The sequence below is a fragment of the Cebidichthys violaceus genome, unplaced genomic scaffold, assembly GCF_023349555.1.
Source record: "Cebidichthys violaceus isolate CVI_PGR_0920_01 unplaced genomic scaffold, fCebVio1.0.p SCAF_15, whole genome shotgun sequence".
Lineage (NCBI taxonomy): Eukaryota > Metazoa > Chordata > Actinopteri > Perciformes > Stichaeidae > Cebidichthys > Cebidichthys violaceus.
This window is the reverse complement of record NW_027176318.1, coordinates 789,140-816,329: the sequence shown is the minus strand read 5'-3', so window position 1 is coordinate 816,329 and position 27,190 is coordinate 789,140. Positions and strand designations below refer to the sequence as shown.

The 27,190-nt window shown below is 46.4% G+C and overlaps 1 protein-coding gene across 9 annotated transcripts in view; it reads right to left on the bottom strand.

The window, feature by feature from the left end:
- LOC137871689 (microtubule-associated protein 4) overlaps positions 1 to 27,190 on the bottom strand; it is an 83,244-nt gene that overhangs the window by 42,385 nt on the left and 13,669 nt on the right. For 8 of the 9 annotated variants that reach the window (XM_068709576.1, XM_068709575.1, XM_068709579.1 and 5 more), the window contains exons 2-6: positions 20,821 to 21,009; positions 19,203 to 19,259; positions 4,531 to 4,644; positions 3,588 to 3,674; positions 1,804 to 1,992 (exon numbers count right to left, since the gene is read on the bottom strand). In XM_068709576.1, coding sequence (XP_068565677.1) covers positions 1,804 to 1,992; positions 3,588 to 3,674; positions 4,531 to 4,644; positions 19,203 to 19,259; positions 20,821 to 21,007 — 634 coding nt within the window. In that variant the 5' untranslated portion in view covers positions 21,008 to 21,009. The remainder of the gene's footprint in view (positions 1 to 1,803; positions 1,993 to 3,587; positions 3,675 to 4,530; positions 4,645 to 19,202; positions 19,260 to 20,820; positions 21,010 to 27,190) is intronic. The other variant, XM_068709580.1, reaches the window with a different exon arrangement.

Here is a 27,190-nt window from a genome sequence, read left to right as displayed (position 1 = left end):
CGAGCCCTGATTCCCGGTCCGTCAGGAATTTTGGCATCAACTTGGTACCGGTAAGTAGTGGTTCTCGTGACATTCTTAATGTAGTTAACTCTCTAGTTTCAAACATCTGTACAAATCAAAAAGGCAGTTTGCAATGTGGCTAAAATCGTACTATTCTCCCATGATCAAACGCTATCACACAGTGGAATAAAGCCAAGTCTTGTACTTGTGGGTGTTTGAATTAAGTTAATAGTCAATAAATAAAACTAAATTGAGTAGCTCTGAATTAATAACTAGTTTGAAAAACAGCATTCCATTAATACAAACAATTCCATTAATAGCTCTTTCAAATACAAACCCAGCGAGGAAATGGTGAAAACCATCCAACAAGTCATATTGTAATCGATACTGAGCTAAACCAACCGCCAACTACTGCAGGTAATACACCGACTGTGGAGAAGTACCTTCACACGACCAGGCTTCAAAACATCCCAACCTCTCCTTTAAAACCGTGCGATGACGATATGAAGTAATTGTCGCATTAACCGTTCCATAATAAAGATACATGTAGCAATAACTATGGTAATTGAACAGTACATGACACATCCAGACTAGTGACAGTGAGTCCATTCAGGGGTTTTTCTACACTCTCCCTCTTGTTATATGCAAACGGGGGGGTTGGTGGCTGCCGCATTGTTGAGTCAGCATGTGTTACCTAGTAGTTGACACACATACCAGAAGAGAGACTATGCACAACACACACACACACACACACACACACACACACACACACACACACACACACACACACACACACACACGCTGTCTTACAGTGTATTTCAGGGTGGCAGTGAGGGGTTAACAAGCACCAGCACCACCTGTTGCAGACTGATTAAAGAGTTCGTGAATGATTCATCGCTGTGAGTCAAGCTGTGGCTCCGCTAGCTGCAGTTTTAAACCAAAGCAGTTTCTGGTGGTTTGGTTAGATGTGAAAATTCACTGAATATAGCGAAGTGTTGGCACCAACGCTGACCTTGGTAAGTGCATCTGGAGAGAGGAGAAAACCATTAGATCAGTGCTTGATGAAAAGTAGTTCCGGTGGCTCAGTGAGCCCAATCCCTGAAAAAATAAAACTGCATAATATTTTCTGTTAAATTGATTCACTCAGAGCAGCAGATTGTTGACCATGACATGACATTGATGGTAATCTCACTCCCCCAAAGATTTTCATCATTAGTGACCTGCCTTCATTTATTCCGTCAGTCATTATTTGAATACCGGCTTTTATCTGAGAGTCAGTTCTACATCATGAGATCGTTTTCCTCAGGAACTGTCCTTCTTATGACGCTGTGATTACAGTTTTATTCTCTGATTTATACTCAAATTAAATCGTTTCACCGCTCGCAAGGGACATTAGCATGGCGCTAGTAGCTGACTCTAGCCACTAGACTAGACTAGACTCAACGCTCTCTAGGATCAGAGCTCCTCTCTGTAGGATGAATATACACAGAGACACACACACACACACACACACACACATATACATACAGTACATGACTAGCAGTCATGGCATGATGGCAGACCCTACACATGTCAGCATTAGATGTGCATTGACCTTGAGCTGTATGACTAACACACATCGGAGCCGGAGTGTGTGTGTGTGTGTGTGTGTGTGTGTGTGTGTGTGTGTGTGTGTGTGAGGAGGAAACTATAGAAAAGCAAAGACAACCAGCTGCTCTGTGTATGGCGCCCCTCTGTGGAACGAATGAGACGGTGCAGCACAGGGCGCATGCAGTAAATGATATCTAACACGGTGTTTTTTACCTGATGACAGATCCAGAGGGCTGCGAGGAGTCTGGGGCTCAGGCAGCATGGGGCTGTGCTCTTTGGGGGCTTCTGAACCCACTGCGGGTGTGGCACGATGGGGTTCTGCTAGACTCTGAATCCTCTCTGCAGAGAGGGGTGCAGCCCCCACCTCCACGTTGACCCCCATCCCGCCGGGCTGGGAGAAGGCTGACAATCACAGAGGTATAGGGTCGGTGTTGGGGATTCTCTTAGCACTGATGCTACCATTGTTAAAGATGAACCAACAGCAAACACAGATGGGACAGTCTCTTTGACCCATAGGGATATATAGTATATAGTTTGGCCTGCAGGAGCACAGTGTTCAGCTGTAGTAGCTGTTCAAACACTAACAAGGTGGACCAGGATACTCTTTCTATTGGTTTATTCATCTCACCATGAACAAAAAGTACAGTACAGTACCGTTGTCCGCTGAATACATTCTTAGTCGACTAAGACTCTCGACGAATTCATTAGTTGACTTAAAAAAAGCCAAAGAGGGCAACGTATGAGACCAGAATAAAACGTTGGCATTGGTGGTGGCATGGGTTATTTTGTAGGAATTCATAGAAGTGTCAACTGTATGTGTACTATAATAGGAATGTGTGTGTGTGTGTGTGTGTGTGTGTGCGTGTGTGTGTGCGTGTGTGTGTGTGTGTGTGTGTGTGTGTGTGTGTGTGTGTGCGTGTGTGTGTGTGTGTGTGCGCGTGCGTGTGTGTGTGTGTGCGTGTGTGTGCGTGTGTGTGTGAGAGAGAGAGAGATACAGTACAAGCCGGAAGCAGTACTTCCGAGACGACAGGTCTCATTAGGGCAACAGTGAGAGAGAGGCTGGGTATGCCAAGGTTGGCATGGTGAAAGGCATAGCTCAGCCTCATGGCTCATACTGTGCGTGTGTGTGTGTGTGTGTGTGTGTGTGTGTGTGTGTGTGTGTGTGTCACACACCAAGCTAGTGACAGCAGCTACAGCTCACGAGCTTTGCGTCACATTTATCAGGAGGGGGATTTTACGAGCGCAGACTCAAGACCAGCTGTTGGTGTGGAGAGAGACAGCTGTAATGAGCGAGGCGATCGAAGGAGCTTGTGAAATACCATTATGTTAGTTTTAACCATCCTCCACGATTGAATGGGAGACGGTGTATTTAAAGAAATATCAACCCCTTTTCATAGCATAGCATTTACCAAATCTAGAGAAGAATGAATTAAAACGCAAATATGGAAAACTACAGAGCTGGGGTCGGCTAACTTCCTGATGCTGCTGTTTCGAAGTTGCTACAGCCACTAACTGCAGGTCCGCTACAGACCTTCTTTGACTGTCTCATCGCCACTCAAAATGTTCCTCGGGATAATGTAAACGTTTTTGGAGTGAACACATAGACTCGTAAAATGAAGAGCTATGCTCATTGGACGTAATGATGTGCTCCTCCAGACCTTGAGATCTTTGGTGCTCAGTGTAGGTGTGTTGACTGTAGACTACGTGAACATATGCACATAGTAGCTTTGCACTACTCAAGCTAACCCTAGACAATGATCAGTGTTTGAGTTAACAAGAAGAAGAACGCATGAAGGATGTAGAGACAATGTCAAAGGAGCCTGTGCCTTTACTTTGTGTGACTATTGCCATGTAAAAAATGAAAATGACATTTTCAGCTGAGGTTTATGAAGCGCCCATCAACTGAATGTTGGGAAAGGCCCATGTGAATGAAAGTGTGTTCATTATTAGCACTGCTGTCATCATCGTAGCAGTAGTGTTAGCATTAGTCAGTCTACCTGGAAAATCTCCCATCCGGCCAGTATCCATCATGTGGGCAGGGCTGGTCTGAGAGCCCACAGGGTCTGAATAACCCGCCATGGAGGCTGGCAGGAGGGAGGAGATCAACAGGGAGGGGAAGGGAAGGAGGGAGGAGATCAACAGGGAGGGGAAGGGAAGGAGGGAGGAGATCAACAGGGAGGGGAAGGGAAGGAGGGAGGAGATCAACAGAGAGGGGAAGGGAAGGAGGGAGGAGATCAACAGAGAGGGGAAGGGAAGGAGGGAGGAGTCGACAAGTGTGGGGGGGAGAAGGTTAGGGAGAGAAATGAGAAAGAAGTAAAGATGGATGGAGTAAACAAAGGAGGAAAAATAAGGGAGGAGAAGATGGAGTAGGAGGTGCATGAGCGCATGAATAATTTAGAGTGGGCGAGGTGGAGGTAGACAACAAGGAGGGAGGAAGCAAGGAGAGAAAAAGTGTTGATGTCAGACATTTCTACATTTTACTGTCCATAACTGCATATCATTACTTTACACTACATTTTTTTTTTTTTGCAAGTCGCATTTTAATTGTCAAATCTTTGCTATGAAGTACGCAATAGGTCCTAAACTCAAGTCTTCTGTTTGTCGTGGTGACAGATGGTCCTTTACCTTCTGCTCCTGATTACATCAAGTTAATCAAGTCTGAAGTCCAAGTGAAGACACAAGTCTGACTTGAGTCCACATCTGTTGATTACTGCATATTAGTTTAGATAGACAGTAATGCTAAAGTTCACAATCACTGGATGTTATTAACCAGTTATTCTGACTACTAATACACTTCCTTCTTTACATTTTGAATAATAACTTAAAATGGCCTGTTGAGACATCAAAACATTGTGAGCGACACTTAAAATCGACTGCTGCTCTATCATGGAAGCTTCCTTCATTCGTGTCTCTCTGGACTCGTGAACTTGACCCTGGTACCTGATAAGAAGTCTGTAGCCGAGGCCTGCAGCTGGACGAGTGAGTGCGGCCGCACCTCTCCCTGCGGCTCCGGGCGCAACGCCGACGCCTGTCCCCCCGCGGGCAGCTTACGACCTGCAGTGACAACACGGATCATCAGAACAATCAGTCGCCTTCCTCTCTGATGACGCGTTCGCCGTACAAACCGGGACTTTAATGACACCGGGCTACTGGAACGGCGCTCCGCTGAACACGAATCCACGTGCGCTCTAAAGAAAATTCACTCACACGTGGGCATTTAGTAAACATAAACACTCATCTCACCTGACAAATTTCCTCCCAAAATCCAGATATCCCAGTCCCACACAACTCAACATTTCATGGTGTTTTCTATGTGCTGCTCAGTGCCTCTGTCTCTGTCTGTCTCCACTGCAGCCTCAGCTGGCTCTGAGCTACTAACACTGTGAACCCCCAGTCTCTCACACACACACACACACACACACACACACACACACACACAAGAGACACACACAAACAATAATGCGATCACAGTTGGGGAGTCTGGGTTGTGGTGTGACGTTTCCCTGTCTGTCTGGTTCAGGTCCCAGGCCCCGCCGGCTAGCGCCTCCCCTCGCACTCCTCGACCTCAGCCTCTCTCTCTCTCTCCCTCTCTGAAGTAGTCACCCTTCAACTCTCAGCCCGCCCCCCCGACAACATTTGAAGGAAGGGGAAGAGGAGGAAAACATACCGCGAAGGGAAAAGGCAGAAGAGAGGATTCGCACTCTCAAAAAGACAAGAGATGGAAAAAGGAAATAAGGCAGGGAGGAAAGGAAGGAAAGATGGATAGTAACAGGGAGGGAGAGCAGGGAGGCACCGACGGCAACCCTCTCCCAGCAGCGCTCACAGAGGGTGACAGTGAGGCGAACAGACAGGACGCCACCCAGAGTCACCAACGCTTCCACATATCAGACACACACGGGGGCCGCGGTGGGGTCGGTCTGTCTGTCTGTCTGTCTGTCTGTCTGTCTGTCGGTCTGTCGGTCTGTCTGTCTGTCTGTCGGTCTGTCGGTCTGTCTGTCTGTCTGTCGGTCTGTCTGGACGGGAACGCAGGAAACACTCCGTCGGCAGGGTCACCGATTGATTCAAAAGCACACCAGCGTCCTTATGGTCTCACATTCGTCTTTGTCTCTCTCTCTCTCTCTCTCTCTCTCTCTCTCTCTCTCTCTCTCTCTCTCTCTCTCTCTGTGTATGACAGGATAACAGGAGACATGCAAGGTCCCAGCGGACTACGGTAAACGTACGGAGCGGTTTCTGTGGAAGCAAAAACTGTTGCAGGGAAACGGGCAGATGTCCCGCCCCCCACCACTGCGCCGGGCTTTGCCGCTGTCCAAGGTGCTGAAATCAGACTGAGCAGCTTTGAAAGAGCATTCAGGTTCACTAGTAGAGAAAAGAATGTCTAGTGGAGAAATCTCTCTCACTGACCCGGTAGATCATACATACATTCATCTACATCTGAGGCCAGAGGGGGTTTTAGAATTGGGGGAGGGAGGTTACACAAGTTAGCCGTCGCTCAAAGAAAACATCTCTTGGGCAAAATGAGCAGACACATTAGCAGGCCGAGTTGAAAAAAACTAGAGCGACACAGCAGATGCCTACTATGGTGGTGCTGATACGTATGTTTTTATTACTCATCATTTTTTAAATCAGAATTAAAACATTGTACTCGCCAAGTCAATCTGTGAGATCTGGGGACATAGTAACATCGCTACAGTCCAACAGAGCAAGAGACAGACAGACAGTGACACAGGGTTTTAAGGGGACAAGTCGTGTCCTTCTCGGGTTCATACTTTTGGGATTCTACAAGAACTTGTCCCCGTTATGAAAAAAACCCAGTTTGCTGTTATTGGCTCGCGAGAAAAATATGGTGCGTCTTTGCAACGGTAGTTGTGGGTGGAGAAGAGGGGGGGTCTATTCTAATGAGCCTGACATAGGAAGGAGAGAAACCGATCTGACTGACTTTTTCAATCATGTGTCACATGTTCAAATCACATGATCTCTGATCTAGACAGCCTACAGAAAAACTGACCAGGATATTTCAGTCTGTGGGTTAGTTACTCCAGATACCCAAATGTGTGCACAAGCACTTCAGGAGAGAATTTATATCATTCATATTATTCTAACTGATGGAAGCTACCTCTACAAAAGTATACACAGGAGCTTGCCGTCACCATCTCAATCAAACATTAGATTCAGTGTCTGTCTGCAGTGAAACAACGGTAACCGGGACATTTGGCTCAGTAAACGCTATCGTACCTAAGGCCTTCTCGTAGCTCAGACGCTCTTCAGGGGTTCAGTTCAGTTCTCGTCTCCACACTGCGCTGTGGTTAATGCACCAGTGGAGAACTGCTCAGCTTGAAAGAGCGAGGAAGACTGCGAGGCACCAAATGAGTGTGTTTTGGACCACGTCCTGTGAATCGTCCCCGGTGGGAGAGTCCAAGCCCAACAGGAGGCTCGTTGCGGCGTCATCACTCGTCAGGACTACTTGACCTTCAACAACTGCCTCCTTACAGACCAGTGAAGACCATCACTACTGGGATTGTGTTGCAGTTTAACGTCGGGCCTGTAATGTACGGTTCATACGCACTACAGCTATCTAACAATAAAACATGCAATCTCTACCGTCCGTCGGTGTTCTTCTCTCATCTCAGAACCTCTCCTCTGATCCACTTCACATTAGGTGGGTGTGTTGCCGGGGACCCTGTGGAGTGCTTTGTCGAATTTGCTGCAATTTAGACATATTAATAAACTTTGCATAAACAAGCACACAGTGCTCTGTTAAGGAGCTGGGGGCGGAGCTTCAGGGCTCTGTGGACACGCAGCGTGTCGTCCACAGCTGGGCTCATTGACTTGCGGTTCACTTTTGACTAATCTCGTCTAGTCTAGTGTGACTTCTGCATCTATGACTTAAATATCTTGTCTGGAGTTTAGTGTGAAAACTAAATTTCCACATTATGTAAGAGCTGCTGCTGCTGGGGGGGGGGGGGGGGGGGGGGGGGTTGCTGACCTCAGCATGAGGACGGAGTATGGCGAGACAGACTGGAGCAGCTATCAGGATGACGGATGAACACACACACACACACACACACACACACACACACACACACACACACACACACACACACACACACACACACACACACACACACACACACACAACTATTCTGCTGTAGCTGCACTAATATGGACAAACAAATACACATGCAACCAGCATGCAAGCACACAGTAACACATACACTCGTAATCAGGGATGGAAAGACAGACAGAGAGAAAGACAGAAAGAGAGAGAAAGACAGACAGAGAGAGTGACAGAGAGAGAAAGACAGACAGAGAGAAAGACAGACGGAGAGAGTGACAGAGAGAGAGAAAGACAGACAGAGAGAAAGACAGACAGAGAGAAAGACAGACAGAGAGAGAGACAGACAGAGAGAGAGACAGACAGAGAGAGTGACAGACAGAGAGACAGACAGAGAGAGAGACAGACAGAGAGAGAGACAGACAGAGAGAGAGACAGACAGAGAGAGAGCGAGTCAGACCCCATGCTTGGTGGACCCTTGGCTGTTCTTGTGGAATAAAATGGATAAATATAGCACAGAATGAACACACACACACACACACACACACACACACACACACACACACACACACACACACAGTCTGGCCTACTCATGCCTGGACAGGTTGTGGAAGTGGCAGTGAGGGTCGCTGTGAGGACAGGCAGCTGATTCAGGATCAGTAGAGGAGGTGGTGCAGGGGTCAGTGGAGGGGCGCGGCCACTCAAACTTTGTCATGATGACACTCCCACTATCTGACACGCGACTCCGGCTGTAGTACACTCTCTGAAGCATTGCGTTAAGTCGATTCTAGCACGAGTCCCCGATCATCTCTCTGACGTCATAACAACGATGAGTGAGGTTTCACTGCGGTGATGGTTTGCAGAAACACCGGATTATTGAATGGCGTTAGGGAAGCTACAGCCGAGCGTAACGACGCTCTGGCACGATGTCGGTGCCGTATTTCTCATCTTTAACGTCCATTTATGGAGCAGAACGAAAATTCGTGGATCGATGGTATTTGCAGGTTTGTTTTTAGCCTGTCGTCTCTTTTAAATGTGATGCGTCGGTCAGTTAACCCTCTGATCCTAAAACCTGTGGGCGGGATTTAAAAGCATGTTATATTTAAACAATCGGCAAAACTACACCGTTCATCACGACCAGAAGCCGTGACATTTGTCATTACCGTCCGATTCTCATCTTCCCGACGGTCCTTGAACACATCACATGAGAACGCTTTCTTTAGAAAAAACTATTTAAAGATATTTGATCAAAAACAAATTTTTCTACTTTTTGTCTCTTTTAAAATGTTGACCCACACAAACGGTTCGCTCAAACCAGATCCTGTCAAAAACAATACGTTCTGCACAACAGCACATGGAGCCTCAATGCATTTTCTCTAAAACCGGTAACATGTGGCCACTTTGGAAAAAATGTTAATAAATAGAGTCCATTGTTTTCCACTTTTTTTTTAAAAATAAATTATCAAAGAAATTCAACTTGTGTTTCTTTCCGTGTTTTAATGACTCCTCATTGTAACTGTGTTATACTGATCTCAAACTGGACTGCACTTGTTTGACTTTCGATAGCGAGCTCTGACTCAGCTAAATGTGGTCTCTCACATGGCTGATGAGCCTGTGGGCTAGTCGCTGTCCTCCAGCTGACCCGACTCCAGTGGGCTCTTCTGGCCCACTCCCCTCTTTCTGAAATGGGAATAGATGAACCACGCTGGCTGGGTCAGGGTCTCTACAGGCCCAGGAGCAAAAGCTAGAATTGCTGCGTCGTGGTCGTGTGCCTCCGCCAACCATTTCAGTTTACATCCATGTCTCTCCAAAGTGTCATCACCTCATCATTTTATACTATTGGAAATTTGGGTGAAATTGTTATGCAATTGGCTGTTGTTTTTATGCCATTTTCAACTTTTAGTCAACAAAGAGTTGAAAATTGTTACCATTAGCATATGAAATATTGAGGCCATTTACATTTTTGAGGCCAAAACACACCTCCCTTTGTGAGGTCCCAGTGACCCTGACCTTTGACCACTACAATCAGCTCATCATGGAGTCCGGGTAGATTTGCCTCATTTGAAGAAATGTCCTCCAGGCGTTCCTGAGCTCAGAAGAATGTACCGACAAAGAAAACACAACGGCTTCAACCATGGCTGTTGCCGGCATGGAGGCGTAAAAATGAGACAAATGGGTAGTTGAGTGGCAAACCAAACTAACCCCCAGTGAGGACCCAACCTCATTGAACATTACTGGTTGAAGAAGTCCGTGCAGACCTCTTGCTGCTGAGAATATATATCGGCTCTTTAATTAAGTGGGCGTCGTCTGGTCTCAGGCTGCTTGTACGTCGATATTATACATGACTATACCGTATAGTGAGCTTCAAGGACAAACGTCCAAATCATCTCTGATCATCAGAACAGCTTACTGTCACGCAAGCTTAACACCAAACCTGGCTGTTGTCCAGCTATGGTTCGCTTCACCAAAACTGTCTGATCTGGGATGAGCAGAGAGGAGACGGACTGTCCCCCAGCTGACCCCCCCCCCCCCCCCCCCCCCCCCCCCCCCCCGCCTCAGCTCCTTGAGCTGGGATGGACACTGCACTAGCTGGCTCAGGGCTGCTGTGGGACCACTGGCGCACCATGACGGTTCACCGACAGGACAGAGCCGCTCTCTGGTGAGGACAAGTGTCCTGTTGATTCAGCCACGACAGAACATTCATCATATACTTTGAATCAGCCAGACGTCCCCTAACTGTCCACCTTTACCTACAACTGTCCTCTAAACATGTTATGACCCACTGTTTTTAAGACCAGGGTCTGGTGACAGCAGTTCAAGAGTGTCAGGGTTCCCCCTTGTTTTCTGGCATTAGAGCATTCAGCCTCGGTGACATAAAGAGACTTACTGCAGTGGTTCCGTACACAGAGATCTGATCTGTTATTATAGACAATCAAAGCTTGGACCGGTTTTATGTAATCCAGCAACCTAGCCAACATTTAACTAACCCTAACCCTGCTGAAACACATATGGACTCCACGCACACGTACGATACAACCCACATCAACCAGACACCAGAACCCACATCACTCTCTCTCTCGGGGACCTCTGGTGCTGTGGTGGTGTAAAGAGAGCACTGATGTGGACAAGGCACAAGTATTTAGCCTGGCTGCTATCAGGGTGACAATGCAAAGCAGAGCTATCCGTTAGCCTGCTTCCAAAACTGAACCGGGCTTGTCGACTGAACGCAACAATTCATTTCACTTTATATTGATTTTGAGGGTGCAATACTCTTTTTTTGTTCCCCTTAGGTTGCACTCATGCATTATTACAACAACAAAAAAGACAATCTGAGACATGGGGTTATGTATTTATGGCTGGCATCTATTAGGAAAATAAACAAAACAAAAAATAAACAATTTAAATTGTGTGAATAATTAACTGTGCTGCTGTAAAACGGAGACCAGTCCAGAGGAGACGCAGTGACGGTACAGATCCAGAGTGAGGGTGATGTGCATCGACAGGCGGTGGAGAAGAAAGGTGCATTGGATGTGACAACGCCTCTGTGGCGCGTGCGTGTGTGTGTGTGTGTGTGTGTGTGTGTGTGTGTGTGTGTGTGTTCATGTTTCAGCGAGAGGCGGGTGGTTGATGGGCCCTGCAGGTATCGATAACAAGCGCACACAGCTGCCTGTGAATCCCTTCTTCTCCCTCCATCTCTTTCTTTGAATCCAAGCCTATTATGTCATTGTACTCCACACCTCCTCGTCCTCGCCTGAAAACAACTCCGCTCGGCTGTCTGGAAAAAGAGGACAACAACACGAGGCAATCCCTCTGTGGCTACTCTAATCCCACCCTAACTTTCTCTTGACCTTCCTCACGTCTACGTTGTTGTTGTTGTTTTCCATCAGCTGGATTAAGTAGTTGAGCTACGGCGAAGGAATTTCTGACTACCCTCCTCTGTATTTCTGTTTTCGCTCCTATTTGCATTTCCATTTCCAGAACGTCATGCTTTCTAGCACCCCTCACTGTCACGGATCACAATTCACTCTACTGAGCCGAGCGGGGGGGGGGGGTTATTGAGCTCCCCACCAGCAGGGATTGTGCAGTCAGTACAAGTCAAATCAACAGATGAAGTGAACTAGTGCACACTTCAAAGTACAGCGCAGAGAGAGGGTGAGGACGGCTAGTTGCCCACGTCGATGCTTCCCATCCAGAGCTTTCCATGTTTAAAGCTCAAAGGCCCGACATCCACACTCTGTACTCTGACACGGGAGTAAAGAGGGAGGCGCTCACTCACACACACACACACACACACACACACACACACACACACACGCTGCACAAAGACATACACACACCTTCACATGTGAGGAAAGCTCACACGGATGAAGCGCTTTCTGTCATCAGCGAGGGAGGAATTAGGTTCATTTTTTATTTATTTTTCTTCTTTCCGGCTCGAGGATTAAAGTCGCATCGTGAATATATGAAAAGGAGATTTAGCCAGCATTTTCTACCAAATCACTTCTTCGGGTAAAACTGAATGACAGTGTGAGTTTATCAAATTATACAAAGATGGCGGTGTGCTCAGCTACGAGTTGAGTACTAGGGGCCATGTTGGACTTTTCAGAGGCGGACACGAGTGTGGAAGTTTTCAGTCGTCTTGGTCCTAATTCTAACATACACACATAATGAGGAAATGATGTTTATGCACGTATCACGTCTAGTAATTATCAACCATCAAAATGTCCAGCTGTCCGTTCCACAATAAAGTACAGGTCACAGGTCAGAAGTTTGTTTTTCATGCTGAGCAGTTGTGCTGGAGTAAATGTAAAAAGAAATGGCCAGAGGGCGATGTCAAAGTCAAAGTGTCTGCTTGAAGAGTTAACTAGTAAAGCACTAGTTAGTGGCAGTGCAACTAGAAATGAAATGAAATGGAACTAGAACCTGAGGATCTATTTACAACCACAGAAAGGAAGCGGGCAAAGAACCCGCCCGTCTCCTCCGCTCTGTTTCAGGACTGTGGACAGCGCCGCCCCTACGCTCCCCTTCATTTAACAATACTCATTCCACCATCACAGCACCAACAGGTTCACCGTGGTCACCAGCCGGTCCTATTGAGCCTCTGGTAGATCAATAATATATGAAGCGTGCTACAGGTGTTCAAGGTCCTCCGCTGATGCATGTCCCACATAGAGAGAAGGAACACGAACACACACACACACACACACACACACACACACACACACACACACACACACACACACACACACACACACAGGTAAATACAGTACATACGCACAGTGCCCAGAACAAGTGTCCAGTTTACTTTTCTGGAGCAGTCTGCACGCTCGTGACACGGACAGTCAGCACCGTCACAAATGTTGGACAGCGCTCAGACGTCCACAGAGACCCTCGTGGACTCGGGCAGATGACAAAAATGTACGTCCCCCGGAGCCATACGGACACGGAAATGGTTTGGATCTACAGTTCATACAGTCACTCGGGTCCCGGTTCAGGTCCTGCTCCATTACTGTGGGTCCTGGGTCTGTTTATAGAATCACTTATCTTACTTTAGATGTTGGTCATTGGTGCTTTTTATACAAACACCTTTGTGGTCTTAGCTGCTGTTTGTTTCTGTGGAAGTACAATGAATTAAACAGTCAAATTACTTACTTGGATCATAAACCGATTCAGATTGTTCTGGATGCGTGTTGTTTTTCAGTTAAGCTGATAATGACGGATCTCCCTTCATGCTCGGAGCCTGACTTCAGTCAGCCATCGGTTCGAGAAGAGAAGCTATAAAATACTGATAGCTGGCAAACGTCTTCAGAGACGGCACAATTCTTTTTCACTTCCTTTGTCTGTGTGTGTTTCTTTTTAAGCCACAGCATGAGGGCGAAAAGAAATACTGGTTTCTCTCTTTCCCAAAAAAGAAAGAAAGGAAAGAGTAATAAATAAATGAGTTTTGTAACGAGAGGCACATCTCTCAGAAGCAATAGAAAAATGGTTTCCCTGCGGCACACACTAATCTCTAAGCTTTACATTGTAAAATAAATCCACCGCCTCCAAAGGTTACAGCCAGGATGACTGAGAGTCTGATATTAATACATCTGCAAAAGGAAATATTAGTGCAGGTTGTATAAAAGGCTGCGAGGGACAGGACTAGAAAGGGGTGAAGCAGCAGGTCGACATGAGAGAAGAGGTTTAGTCCAGGTTGGTTAGTAGAAGAAAGAGAAAGCCAACAGCAGGTAAGTGTGTGTTAAATATCGGTTTATTAGCACAAGGTGCAGGCAGACAACAGAGAGAAACCTTTTGGAATAAAAGACCTTGTGGCACATACAGGATGGTTCTCTGCATCCAGGAAGTACAATAGGCACCGAACACATTCAGCACATGGGTGAAAAATCGGTTTGCTGTGCCTGTAGCTGACCTCTGAACCCTTTCATGGAGGTCTTCAGTGATCCTATCATGTGCTACAAGCAGTGGTGCAGTGCGTGTTATGAACACACACACAGATGGAAGTGTGTTCACGTGCAAATCACACTTTGAAAAGTCCCTCTGCCCGGCCGAGGACGTGTTACTTTAAGAGAGGAAACAGACGCCTTGCTCCACCTCCTTCACAGTTTGTTCTCCTCTTAAAAGGGTAAACTACACACTGATACCACCACCATCCCAAAGAACGGCGGTGAATGGAATTATGTGTTGTACTTAAGAATTATGCTAAAAAAAAGGTGGGTTTTTTTCTGGAAACATCTTGGTTTCTGTTCCAGCCCAAACGTTTTCAGGGGGACTATTTCTATGGTAGGAAGTAGTTCCAGAAATGAAGGAAGAAGGATGCAAGAATCCCAATATGATTTGATGCTGTGCACATTTAAAAAACAACAGCTATTACTTTTGGAGTTTGTTGCACTAGCTTGCAGCTAACGGGACCCTGTCACCTTAACGATAAACCCTAAACTCATGTCCAGAAAACTAAAATTTGACCGACTCGCATCACTACACAGCGACAATCTACAACAACGAACACAACAGACACATGGTGTTAATAGTAATAGCAAACACGGAGGTAAGTGACTAATATTAACATGAATTGTAAATAATCAGAGTGGCTGAGGTCAGAACTAAACAGTAAATACTAAAGACAGACATTACAGTGACATGGAACAGAAAGCAGCTCAAAGATTACTGGGACATTGTCCACACTAATGATTGTCCACTGAAGGGTTAGCATTTACTTCTCCATCTATCGGGTTAAAGGAGGACCGTGCAAAGCGGATGAAGAGCGCAGGTTTGACCGCTCCGAAGAGAGGCGGTCGTCAAAGAGGGCTGGAGCCTTAAAAGAGTTCCATTGAGGAGAAGAAGAACTAAATTGACAAAAATACAAATAGTCCTCGGGTGAGTTGAAGTGAGAGTCTGATTTTTCTTTTTCTTTTTTTGCATGCAGATGTGTGCCGGTCGCTGGGTGTTGGCGGATCAGGCTCGCAGCACCAGCGACTCAGTTTGAAAGCTTTCAGACAGGAGGACGAGGGGGCTGACTGCTGGGAGGTGTGTGTGTGTGTGTGTGTGTGTGTGTGTGTGTGTGTGTGTGTGTGTGTGTGTGTGTGTCAGAGAGAGGACATGAGCTTATGAACCTACTGTCTGCTTCAGTGTGGTGGTGAGACAGACAGGGAGAGAAACTAGAGGGGCTACAGATGTGCACGGTTCTTGATCTCATTTGTTTATGCCTCAGTAGGCGTTTTATGTACAAGTGAAGCTGACATGACTTTGTATGTATCTTTATAAATATTGGACACGTGCCCACCATTTGCAAATAATAAGTGATCAGAGAGAAACATTGGAGACGGTGGAAAACCTCTTTGAACTTGGAATTTGACTCGTGTGTTTGTCCAAAAACAGTTGGGATCATACTGGATCAAAGGAGCCATGGGCAGTGTGTGTGTGCGTGTGTGTGTGTGTGTGTGTGTGTGTGTGTGTGTGGCACAGGGGTGAGGGGAGAGGTGCACAGAAGCGGAAGTACAGCTGATTGATGGTCGGCATGGCGATGGAGGCGGGGTCTAGTCCTCTGAAGCATGGGGATTAGGAAAAGAAGGAGAGAAGAGAAAGAACAGAAAGAAGATGGAAGTGCAGCAAAAAAAAGGGGGGAAAAAAGAAAGAGTAGAAAGAGTAACAGGTGCATCGACGAAAGAATAAAAGATAAAAGTGGCATAAATGAAGAAACAAGAACATAAACATAAAAAAAAATAGAATAAGAGGAAGGAATGAGGGGGGAAAAGGAAGAAAGCAAGTTAGTAAAGTAGTAAGTCATAAAATCAACTCATCAAACAAAAGTCAAATACTTGACCAACATGAGAAACAGTGCTCTTATTCTGAAAGGTATGTGCCAGAACTGCTGTTATCGTCTTCACTGGTCAAGTATCTGAGGAGACCTTCTGTACTGTGTGCTATACGTGGCGTGCAGAAACGACATGCATCGGAGGGGCAGCGTGCAGCGTCCCAACACACACACACACACACACACACACACACACACACACACACACACACACACACACACACACACACATCTGCATTTGTCAGGATTCGCTCTCCATTCTCTGACCCAGTTACTACTTATACAGCCTGCGTCCTCTCCCCGGGGTCTGCTGGAGCCACGGTGATGAATGAATCCAACGCACCCCGACGAGGCCAGATGCTCTGCCGGCTAAAGAGGGCCCGCTAAAAAAAAACCACTTCTATCACACCTCACCGCTGCATCCTGCTGTTGGAATCCGAGTCGATACAGAAACTTAGAAGCAGAGGGTCCCTCCGACAACACCAGATGCACACACATGCCTGCGTAGAGCTCCGTAAACCGTGGTTAGGAGCCGCAAATGCCATGCAAACAGCTGCAGCGGGGAACATGCCAACACACAGAGGTCTGGATTTACATGCTGATCACTCCCTCCCACTGTCACCAAACATCCATCCCACCCGGGCTTCCAGTCAGTGGAAGAAACACACAGTGCATGAAAGATGGCAGGTTTGTGCAGAAGAAAACACTCAGTGACACTTTAATTCCTGAGCAGATATTAGATGTTATATCTAATGTTTCTTAACCAGGTTGGCTTGCAAATCAGGCTGAGGTTACTGCAACACCTACACACGCAGACTGTGCAGAAGAAGTGGACGAAGTCGTGACGTCACCCGTTGGTTTGTGAACTGCTGCATTGAAGCCTTCAGTTTGGCATTTTGAACGTCGCCATCTTGTTTTGTTTTTGTTTTTTTTCTCTCTCTTCACACTGCACCAAAAGGTTTCCCTCACAGAGGTTTGGTCATTACTGTAGTACTATAGTAATAGTTTCTGTCTGCACAGAGGCAGGAATACACAAAGACAGCTAATACAATTTAGAGATATATTACTTTTGTTCTACATGCCAAGTGGAAGGGAGCGTTTGACTATAGAAGACTCCACCACCACCAACGTGAGTGGGGTTAGGGTTAGGATCTGCGTGTTGTGAGTGGAGGAGACCTCACACACTGATTCATGCACAGCAGCTCTGGCTTTGAAATGGAGCGGCTGCATGACGACGACAACAAGTGAGCCATTATGTTAAAGCTGAGAGATGGGGGGGGGGGATTAGACTATTGAAAAATGAAAAAGTCTGATGAGCTGACTTCCAAGATGTACCACACACACACACACACACACACACACACACACACTCTCTTTTCTCTGTGGCTCATTATCTCCAATAAGAGATAAGAATAAAACAATATATTCACTTCATAGGCAAAGAAAGGACTGATGAGTAGAGGCTTCAACTGCCACAGTATTCTTATGAAAAGGGCATTTGATGTTATCGGGGCGACAATTTCACAATCGCCTGATTCATTTTCATCACCGATTATGCAAATGACTTAAGTAGTGAAATGACTGTCACTACTGATTGAAAATGAAGCCTTTACTGTTTAGTTCTCTTAGCGAGCTGTAGAAAGGCAGCCATGTAAAGTTGCAATGAGTGACACGTTTCATCCAGGCGGCAACCTCCGGTTCTGCTGAGATAAGTCGATGCTTCACGAGTTAAAGCTGCATTCTCTCTAGTGTCCAGCAGGGGGCGACTCCTCTGGTTGTATAGAAGTCTAGTCTAAAATGACTCTACTTCTCTCTTGATTTATTCCCTCAGTAAACATTGTAAACATGAGTTTATGGTCTCAATCTCTAGTTTACAGTCTTCTTCAATACAGCATGATGTTCATTTAGTACATTATGCTCCATTTAGAGTCAAACACACCATAAAGCAGGGGATGCTTTAGGGGCGGGGCTACACAGTGATTGACAGATCTCTGCCGCTACCAGAGCCGTATACGACGTCTCTACGTCACTCCTCCACATTCTAAATATATAAACTTCTGTTCATTGGATGCGAAAAAAACAACATGGTGACGGTGAAATCGGCAAAATTGTGACATCACGTTGACTGAATCTTGAGACTGATTTCTGCTTCTCAGAATGAAAACGTATGGGCTTCACAGCAGGGTCCCTCCTCCCTCACTGATGACACGGAACGAGAAGAAAACATGTAGTCTACTACTTTTACTTAAAGTACTGGTTCAGATGGTTTGTGGTGTGGTAGAATGAGGTTCTCCTCCATAGTCAGTGTATGACTACAGGAGATGGAGTGTAGAGAAGCAGACAGGAGAGAAAAGCAATGTACTGCTGTGGACGTATTTTAGTCTATACAGTTTAATGAACGCTGTATTTAGAATATGTTCACTGCTTCACCTCGCTGTCAGACAGACCTTTCTGAGGGAAGTTAAAGTGTTATCTGAGCAAGCTAACCCATCCGTGAGGGTTAGTGGCCCGGCTACCATATCGGCAACAGTCAAGCCAAAACCAAGCAGGCCCACCGTCATTTCATATGAAACGGTAAAACACTAAAATATGTTTCTGAAAAGATACGAGGCGAGAAATACGCAATACAATAACAGACTAATGATTGGTTTGATCAGCCTAGCTTGACAGTTGGTTCCGAGTTCACCAGCAGTGATTGACAGCTGTGTGAGAGGCTCCTCGGCTCTGATTGGTTGGTTTTCTTCTGTGCGTGGTCCAAATGAAAAACCAAAGTTACCAAATGTAGCTTCAAGTACATTATTTGAATAATTAAAATAAATAAATATCACTTATCACTTTAACGGTTTAAAACAAACAAGAACACAAAAGAAAATGCTGCTACAGTGTTCCTGAGTGTACCGCAATAAGAAATTTGACATTTGAATGTGTTTCTGAATCTAAATCAGATTTGTTAAATCATTACATCTAGGCCTTATTGTCGTTGAACTGTTTGGAATGGACGGCTGGGAGAATCATAAGAGCAGCAGCCTTGTTCTTCAGAGGACATTGAAAGGATGTTAAAGAGCCATGAGAGCAGCTCACATCCTGCTACACACACACACACACACACACACACACACACACTGAGGTGAAGAACAGGGAGGAAGTAAAGAAGGTCGAAAGAAAAGAGAAGACCGACAGTGGTTGGTGGATGAGGATACCCAGGCGGCCTTAACCGACGGCAGAGGGGAATTGTGGGATGTGTCTTACCAGGCTTTTGCACCCCATGAGCTTCCTGCTCTCCATTCTCCAACGTCGCACTCGTGTCTGCACAGCAAACACACACACACACACACACACACACACACACACACACACACAAAACAAGCAGACACATTACTATCTTACCATCTGGGTGCTAATGGCTTGACGAGATAGGGAAAATCAAAGTGCATGGTTTCGGTTTTGTTCGGTGGAAATATGGCCGGCTGAGCCTGGCGTGGAATGGAACCCGCTGACCCTGGTACCCTAAAGGGCACCTCGCTATAGACGGGCGTGTCGTCTGCCTCTGGACGAGCCTGTGAGCAGCACACGGGCCTGCTGTGGTCAGACTGGGGCAGCACACAGTCACTGGTGTCAGTACGGGACTGTGAGGGATACTGTGTGACGTCTGACTGCTGAATCACTGCACTATGTTCATGTTATGTTCACTCACTCACTCACACACTCACACACACACACACACACACACACACACACACACACTACGTGTGCATCAGGGCACCAGGCCGACTACTCTGGGACAAAAACAACTCTTCCTCCGTCTCGCTCTCCTGCTGACAGAGGACAATAACTCGCCGGCCGCCTCGCCCTGCAGTTTTGGCACTCTGCGCGTCAGCATGTCTGCGTTTGTCCAAATGCACACGGCGTGCCACAGCGGATCACCGGCAACGCCGCCCATGGCCCGGCCCACGGCCTGCTGTCACCGACGAGTGCCCACATGCAGTCTGACTGTCTGACCAAAGTGGTGGTGGTGGGGGGGGGGAACCAAAACGGGCCCAAGAGCCGAGTCAGCCCCGGTTAACTGTCACTTCCTTTTATCTTGATATTCCCTCAATTGTATTTGATCCATCTATCTGCTTACGTGTACTATTATATATATATATATATATATATATATATATATAGTAGTATAGTATATAGATAGTATACAGTATATAGATAGTATATAGTAATACCACACTTACATGTACTATGTACTATCTGTGTTTCTCTTATTATTGCTTCATGGCATATTAACCAACTGTGCAGAATCATATAGATATATAACATTATATAACATTATATAACATTATATAACATTATCAGAAGTTCCTTTGAGGTAAAATCAAAGTCTGTGTTCACATGCTGCAGACTGTGGCTTTGTTTTTTACGATCCATCTGAGCAAAATTCACTTTTACCATCACACTTTGGGACTAACCCATCTGCACTGGAGCAGCAGGAGGGACGTTTGGACGTTTGGACGTTTGGACGGTCACCGCTCAGAGTCACAGCTCTGCTTATCTTGGGGCTGCTCACTTCCCTGCGGCTGAACAATCGGTAGCGGCAGCCGGTGTGTCCGGCGGTGCCCCATGCGTTCAGTCACTGAGGTGCAGCTGCGCTTCGTGTCGCATTACACAGATCCTCACCCCGTTCAGTACAGGACGGGATCGGATACGGAGGTGAACGTGATGCGATTCAGGACGGGATGAACGGGAATGAACTCAGGTTTAATTATCAGGTTGATTTTAAACCAAATAAGGAATTTAAACTTTGTGCTGGGTGACAATCAACAGTCCCACTGAACCCCATCCCACGCTCCGCCGGGCTCCACCGTATCGCTCTCACCTGCCCTGGTGTCGTCGTTGTCCAGCAGCGGCACGTAGTCCGTCTTCCCCACCGTCTCCCCGACCTGGTCGTCGAAGGCCTCCGCCTCCAGCTGGGCCACGAAGTCCCTCTCCACCAGGCTCTCCGGGCCCGGCTGGGGAGCACCGTCCGTCAGTGCGTCGCTCAGACTCAGGTCTAACTCCGCCATGGCTGCACAGGAGAAGAGACGGACAGACAGTGAGCCTGGTATCATGCCAAACACACTAAATGTCCAACAACAAAGCTCCTGTCCCTCAAACCCCCAAAACAACCGTCCCCAATCAGTAGAAGGCTTCACTACCACCCAAAGCAACCTCAATCAGAGCTCCAAACATGGCCGCAAACTCCTATACAACCACTCCCACATAAAACTGGTAGGATGATATGCTGAAAAACAGATGATAAAAGGATTCTGTATAATTCAAAAATGTGGTTTCATCAACTATTAACATGTAATGTGTACAGAAAGGTGCACCCTGGTGTGTCTCCCTCTCCCCTTCCCCAACAAAGAAGAGCTGAATCTCACTTCATTTTACCTCCAGGCTTCCTTACGGCCCTCTTCAAAATGAGACATTGTCAGCTTTTGAGGACAGAATGTGTCCAACAACAGACTGGGTAAGGCTTGTCTTTAGCCTAGCTGATTGCCAAAAATGCCTTTTGCTACTGAAGCAGTTGTAGATCACATGAGGCTCCTACCGCAGCAGTGAATGACGGTAAAAAAGAGTCAATAAAGCGTGTGAATCACCTCAACCACAGTAACCTTACTGAGCAATGTATAGAGTCATAAATGTGTATGAGACATATTAGGCTGGTGAGTGCGGTAGTAGATGAGATTAGCCGTGGACAGACAGACATGCACGCACACACACACACGTGGACGTTACTGGAGATAATAAATATGAATGTATAATAATAGAAAACACCACTTTGAGAAAAGAATTCTAAATTTCCTTCACCCCTTCAAAGGAAAAGATATAGTCCTGAGAAGAGATCATTTTAAAACCACGGGGAAACCTTAAACACAAAACATGAGCAATCAAAACATTACAAAATGCTATTGAAATATGGAACACATCTTAAAATCAGAAAGTGAGAGAAGGAGGCAGTAAAGATGAAAGACGTGGAGGTGAAGCTGAGCCACGGAGGAAGAAAGTGAGTGAGAGAGATGGAACTGGAGAGAAGTGGTTAAAGGAAGAGAGAAGGAAATGAAAGGAAGAGAGAAGGAAACGTCTATATGAACCCAAACCCCACGCAACGACAACAGAATAAAACAAATATTCATATCATAGTGCCCAGGAAGTCTTAAATCTGACAAGCACGACAAACTAAACGACTACATCCATTCGCTTTCCTCGATCACGGGGACATCTGATGTGAACCCAACTGGACTAATGCAGGACCTGGAGCTAAATGGTGGCAGGACATCCATCCTGCTGAATCACACCCACCCACCCTGAATGTCTGACCTCTGACCTCTCTGTTTGTGTTTAGAACCTACATGTAATACCACCTCCTACCACAGGGAGGCACAGTATCATCTGGGATTGTGCTGCGTGAAAGACATGCATGACTTGGTGCAATACTGCAGCACAATCTGTACCTAAACATGGACATGGACACACACACACACACAGACACACACACACACAGACACACACACACACACACACACACACACACACACACAGAGAGAGAGAGAGCAGTCATCAGCTCATCTGGGAGTTCAGCTGACCAACAGGACTTTCATGAGTCATGGCGTGTCATCTTCCAACTATAATTCCAGATTATCTTGGGCGCCAGCAGCAGCCAGCCTCCCTCCGCTCACCGTGTTCATCCCTCTCATCTCTCCATCGTTACGCTTCCCCTGTTATCGTCTTCGTCTTCGAAGCGTCCCTCTCCTTTTCTGCCTGAGATCAGTCAAGCTTCCTCAAACAGTCAAATATGACTCCACAGCCCCCTCTGGTGGAGCATCTGCTCATCACCACGGAGGAACAGACACAGGTGCACTACATTCTATGGACGGCTTTTTATTAGTTTACGTTTCATGGAACTCTGAATGCTTCAGCATACACCTTGGGGAAGGCCCCTTTTTCTGGTTCAACATGACAGTGACTGTGACTGACAGTGACAGTGAGACCTCACCTCAACCCCGTCCAACACCTCCGGGGTGAACTAGAAGCACTGCGAGCCAGGTCGTACCGCCTGGACCTCACTGAGACAAGACGATCACCCGATACAGCGGTGTCGGGTCTCGCTGCACCGCGTCTCCGTCACAGTATCAATGTCAAATGACGTCAGCTTGACACAAACCACCAACTGTAAGGTACCTGCTAGTTAACAGCACCCGTCAACAATGAGAGAAAATAACTTATCCTTGTCGTTATCACTCGTACCACACCGATTTATCTCCCGGTAACTACAGCTCTTCTGTATCCAGCAGAAAACTCACCACAACATCGAGCGCCTTGTTCAGCAAGTTTTTTTGCCGTCTATAAATTCTGAGGGGAATTTACAAGTTGAGTGAAAACATTGTTCAGCTCGTTTATGATCAGCGTGCCGGCGACAGCAGCACACCACCTTATCATACTTAATATACTGTTGACCAATGCAGCCATTCGTTTACGTTCAAAAGATCATTTCACAAACACAATCGACCGTTCATCCATCAGTCACGTGGACAGACAGGCTTCCATCACTCAGACAAAGCCTAACTCTACACAGAGTGAGCAATAAGGTGGTGTCTGAGGCAGGAACATGAATAAAGCGTCTGTATTACGCGGCTCCCTGCCAGTGTATCAGCAGGCTGAATGAGGCCCGGTGCTGAGACCAGGGTGTGTCAGGAAGACTGCTGCCTCCCACCACAAAGCCTGCCACACTTTCCATATATAACCCCACATCGTCTGTGTGTTTAGCACACACTGTGCCAGCTGCAGAGTCTAAAACCCAGTGGAGACCCGTCACAGACGTTCTGGAGCTGTAGGAGTCCTTCAGCTTCCATTTGTACAGCGAGGTCCCCACGTGACCACAGGAGCAGAACTTTTTCATTAGCCTGTTCTTTTTTTGGGTTTTTTTTGTTTGACCCTAGCAAGGTGCCGTAGTTTGAGCCGAGCTCCTGTTTTCCAAGTTTGGTGTGGCCACTCGGAAATAATCTGGATTCAACAGAGGAAGGAAATCCACGCAAGAGGCGGTTTCTATTGTGTCGAGTGTGAGGCTGTGTGAATGTTCTGTGTGGATCAGACGTGTGACGCCTCTCTGGTGGCCCTTTCAGGAACAGCCAAAAGACTAATAAGGGCCGTTTCCACTACAGCCCGACTGACACTGGATGTCTGAGGCCTCCTCTGATATGGATATGTGGGAGTTAAAAGAATATACATTTGTTTTAATTTGCCAACTCACAAAATGAACCTTTATTTTACGGGGCTAAATTAAGAAGCTACTAATTGCCTGTACTTAAAGCGTTACCTCCTCATGGTGGATAATCATCATTTGCATTTTCTCTTCGCCTTCTATCACTGTGGCAACCTACAGATATAGTTTTATTGATATTATGATTATCTGCCTTTCTGCCGTCTGTCTGCTACCGACCCTGTCAGTCTAGAAAAAGGGAATAACTTACCAACGGTTTGGAGGAGGTGAAGGTGGGAGGAAGAGGGAGGTGAGGGAAACAAGGGGAGGAGACGCGACTTCAATGAAAAAATTAAATAAAATCTTTTCAGGTCAAAAACAATCCGGCTGAATCGTACAGAGTGTGTTCCATAAGCTTCATCATGGCAGGACACCAACTGAGCTCCTATGGCGGCTGTCAGGGCGATGCGTGATGTAACACTAGACCTAATCCCAAAAATCACTCCTCGTGTCCCGTTAACATATACGACGGCACAATGTCATGCTGATTAATCCCCATGGAGGTCGGGGGGGCAGGAGGAGTCTTGGAGCCTTTGCTCAAGGACACTTCAGTGGCGAGGATCCTCCCTGAACTGAAAGTGTTTTTTTAATACAGAGATAAAATCAGCATGACCTGGATCTGAACTCGACTTCCTTGCAGAACGACCGGGGGCTGTAACGATAAGATCCTTTACGATTCAGAAATCATTAAGCCTTCATCACTTCTCAGCAAACACTCTTCTGACTTGACACTCGTGAGGCTGGCCAGGACTCACACTGCCACACTCCGGCTGCAGGTTGGAAACCAGATCCAAGCCGGCCGCTGTTGATATCTAGCGGGTTCGAAACTGTGCCTCCGAGCAAGGCACTGCAGCCACAACTGTTCCTGCCAACTATCATCATCTGAGGCATGGAGAGACAAAATGCCTCTTTGCTGGTGAAGCATGGCTAAAAAAAGTCAGGGAAAAGTGTCTGTCTGTCTGTCTGTCTGTCTGTCTGTCTGTCTGTCTGTCTGTCTTATGCTGCTGGGAGGCTGTGACGGATTTGAACCAACTACTACTGCCTCCAGCTACTCCAGAGCTATAGCTTGAAGGGTTTGGAGTGTGCAGTGGTGTGTTCAGTGCCTGAGGACAATGTGGCAGTAAAATCAACCGCAGGGGGGGTTTAGCATCCCTACATTACCAGTGTGTGTTAGGAATGTCACGATACCAAAAGGTTAGAAGCCAACACTGATACCAGTGAAATTCCACGATTCTCAAAACGTCAACATATACTCCTTTATTTATCTTTACAAACCGTTTCTTTGCAAATATATTATGAATCTCTGATAATTTATCTCTACCTTTACCCAATGCTCATGTTTACTGAGGAGAGCTTGAACGCATCATAACGCAACTCCATGCAACCTCCGTTAGCGTTAGCCGTTAGCTCTAGCAAGACTGTGCTGCCCACAAGCTGATTTCAACACTGATTTGTTGTGGACAATGGAGCATTATCGGGGGACATCTTCCATCGTCCCAGGACGCCGTTACCTACGGGACCTGCGTTGGACATCGACTTGGTAGCGAAGCATCAGTTCTAGTGACGTCCCGACCCATTGGACAACGGGTGGGATCTAGAAGACAGGGAGTTTAAAACTGACAGACACACTGAACATGTGTCTGACGTCATCCTGCATTTTAAAAATGTGAAAAATCTTTCTGGTATTTTCTTTACAAATAATAAAAAGAAAATATGTGAGAACAGTCACTCTTATGACACATCTACAGTAAATAAAATAGTGGAAATAAATCATTTCCCATTCAACAAGACAACCGTTTCACGAGTTTATCCAAACCACTTCACTGGAGGACACATTGACAGAGGAACGATCTGTGTGTCCGACACCTGGAGCGAGCACAGCAGGTCACAACTGAACCAGGAAGTGAAGGCTATGTGACAAGCAACATGCTGACTTAATACACAGCTATAGAACTCATTAATACACAGCCATGCGCTATAGAACTCATTACATCTGTCCGCTTCAGACTGACCCGACACAATCCCAAATGCACCTATTGCAAATCATTTAGAAAGTTCTTCTAAAAAATGAAAGAGGAATCATGTATCTCTTTTGAGAACTGAACAATAAACACCACCTGGAGAGCTTCAGTGGGCTTGTCGATGTCGCACAATACTATGCAGAACTCAGCTGCTTTTTTAACACAAATAAAAAGAAGATGAACAAATTGTTTTTTGTAAGATGGACAATTTTTACGCCCACAATAATAGGAGATTGGCACCATCCTCCATATCACTGCTCACAATGGGATACATTAAATGAAGCTATATAAACCACTCCACCTGGACACAAAAAGGGGAGTGGCTCAGGTGTTTTTAGGAGTGTAGTGTGTAGTGTGTAGTGTGTAGTGTGTAGTGTGTATTTCAGTTGAACGCCTCAACATGGTCTGGAAAAACAAAGTGTTCAGAGGCCCGGGCCTGAAGCCACCGTGTGGAAAGCTCGCCTCTGATGTCACTTTCTAAGAGAGGTGGGACACTTCCTCCAACTGCTCAGCTTACTCCGTTACCATGCCAGTGTGTGTGTGTGTGTGTGTGTGTGTGTGTGTGTGTGTGTGTGTGACTGAATGAGAGCTGGCTCATACCGCTGCTTCAATGCTTCTCTTATTCCTCAATTATGCAGCTTTAGTTCCCTGTCCACTTCCGTGCTTCTACAGACCCAGGACCTGTCTTTAAATGTGAATGTGGGTGACGGTGTATTGTATGTACGTCCTCTTTGTCCCCGAGTACAAAACTTTATTTTGAGCATGTGTGTGTGTGTGTGTGTGTGTGTGTGTGTGTGTGTGTGTGTGAGGCCATTTCCTGTTTTTTTCTCTCTGAAGGCACACTTCTGTTTTTTGTTCCAGCTGATCTACAGAGACAGCTGACGAGGGACTTTTAGCAAACGCTCAGTCTCTCTCTCACTCACACA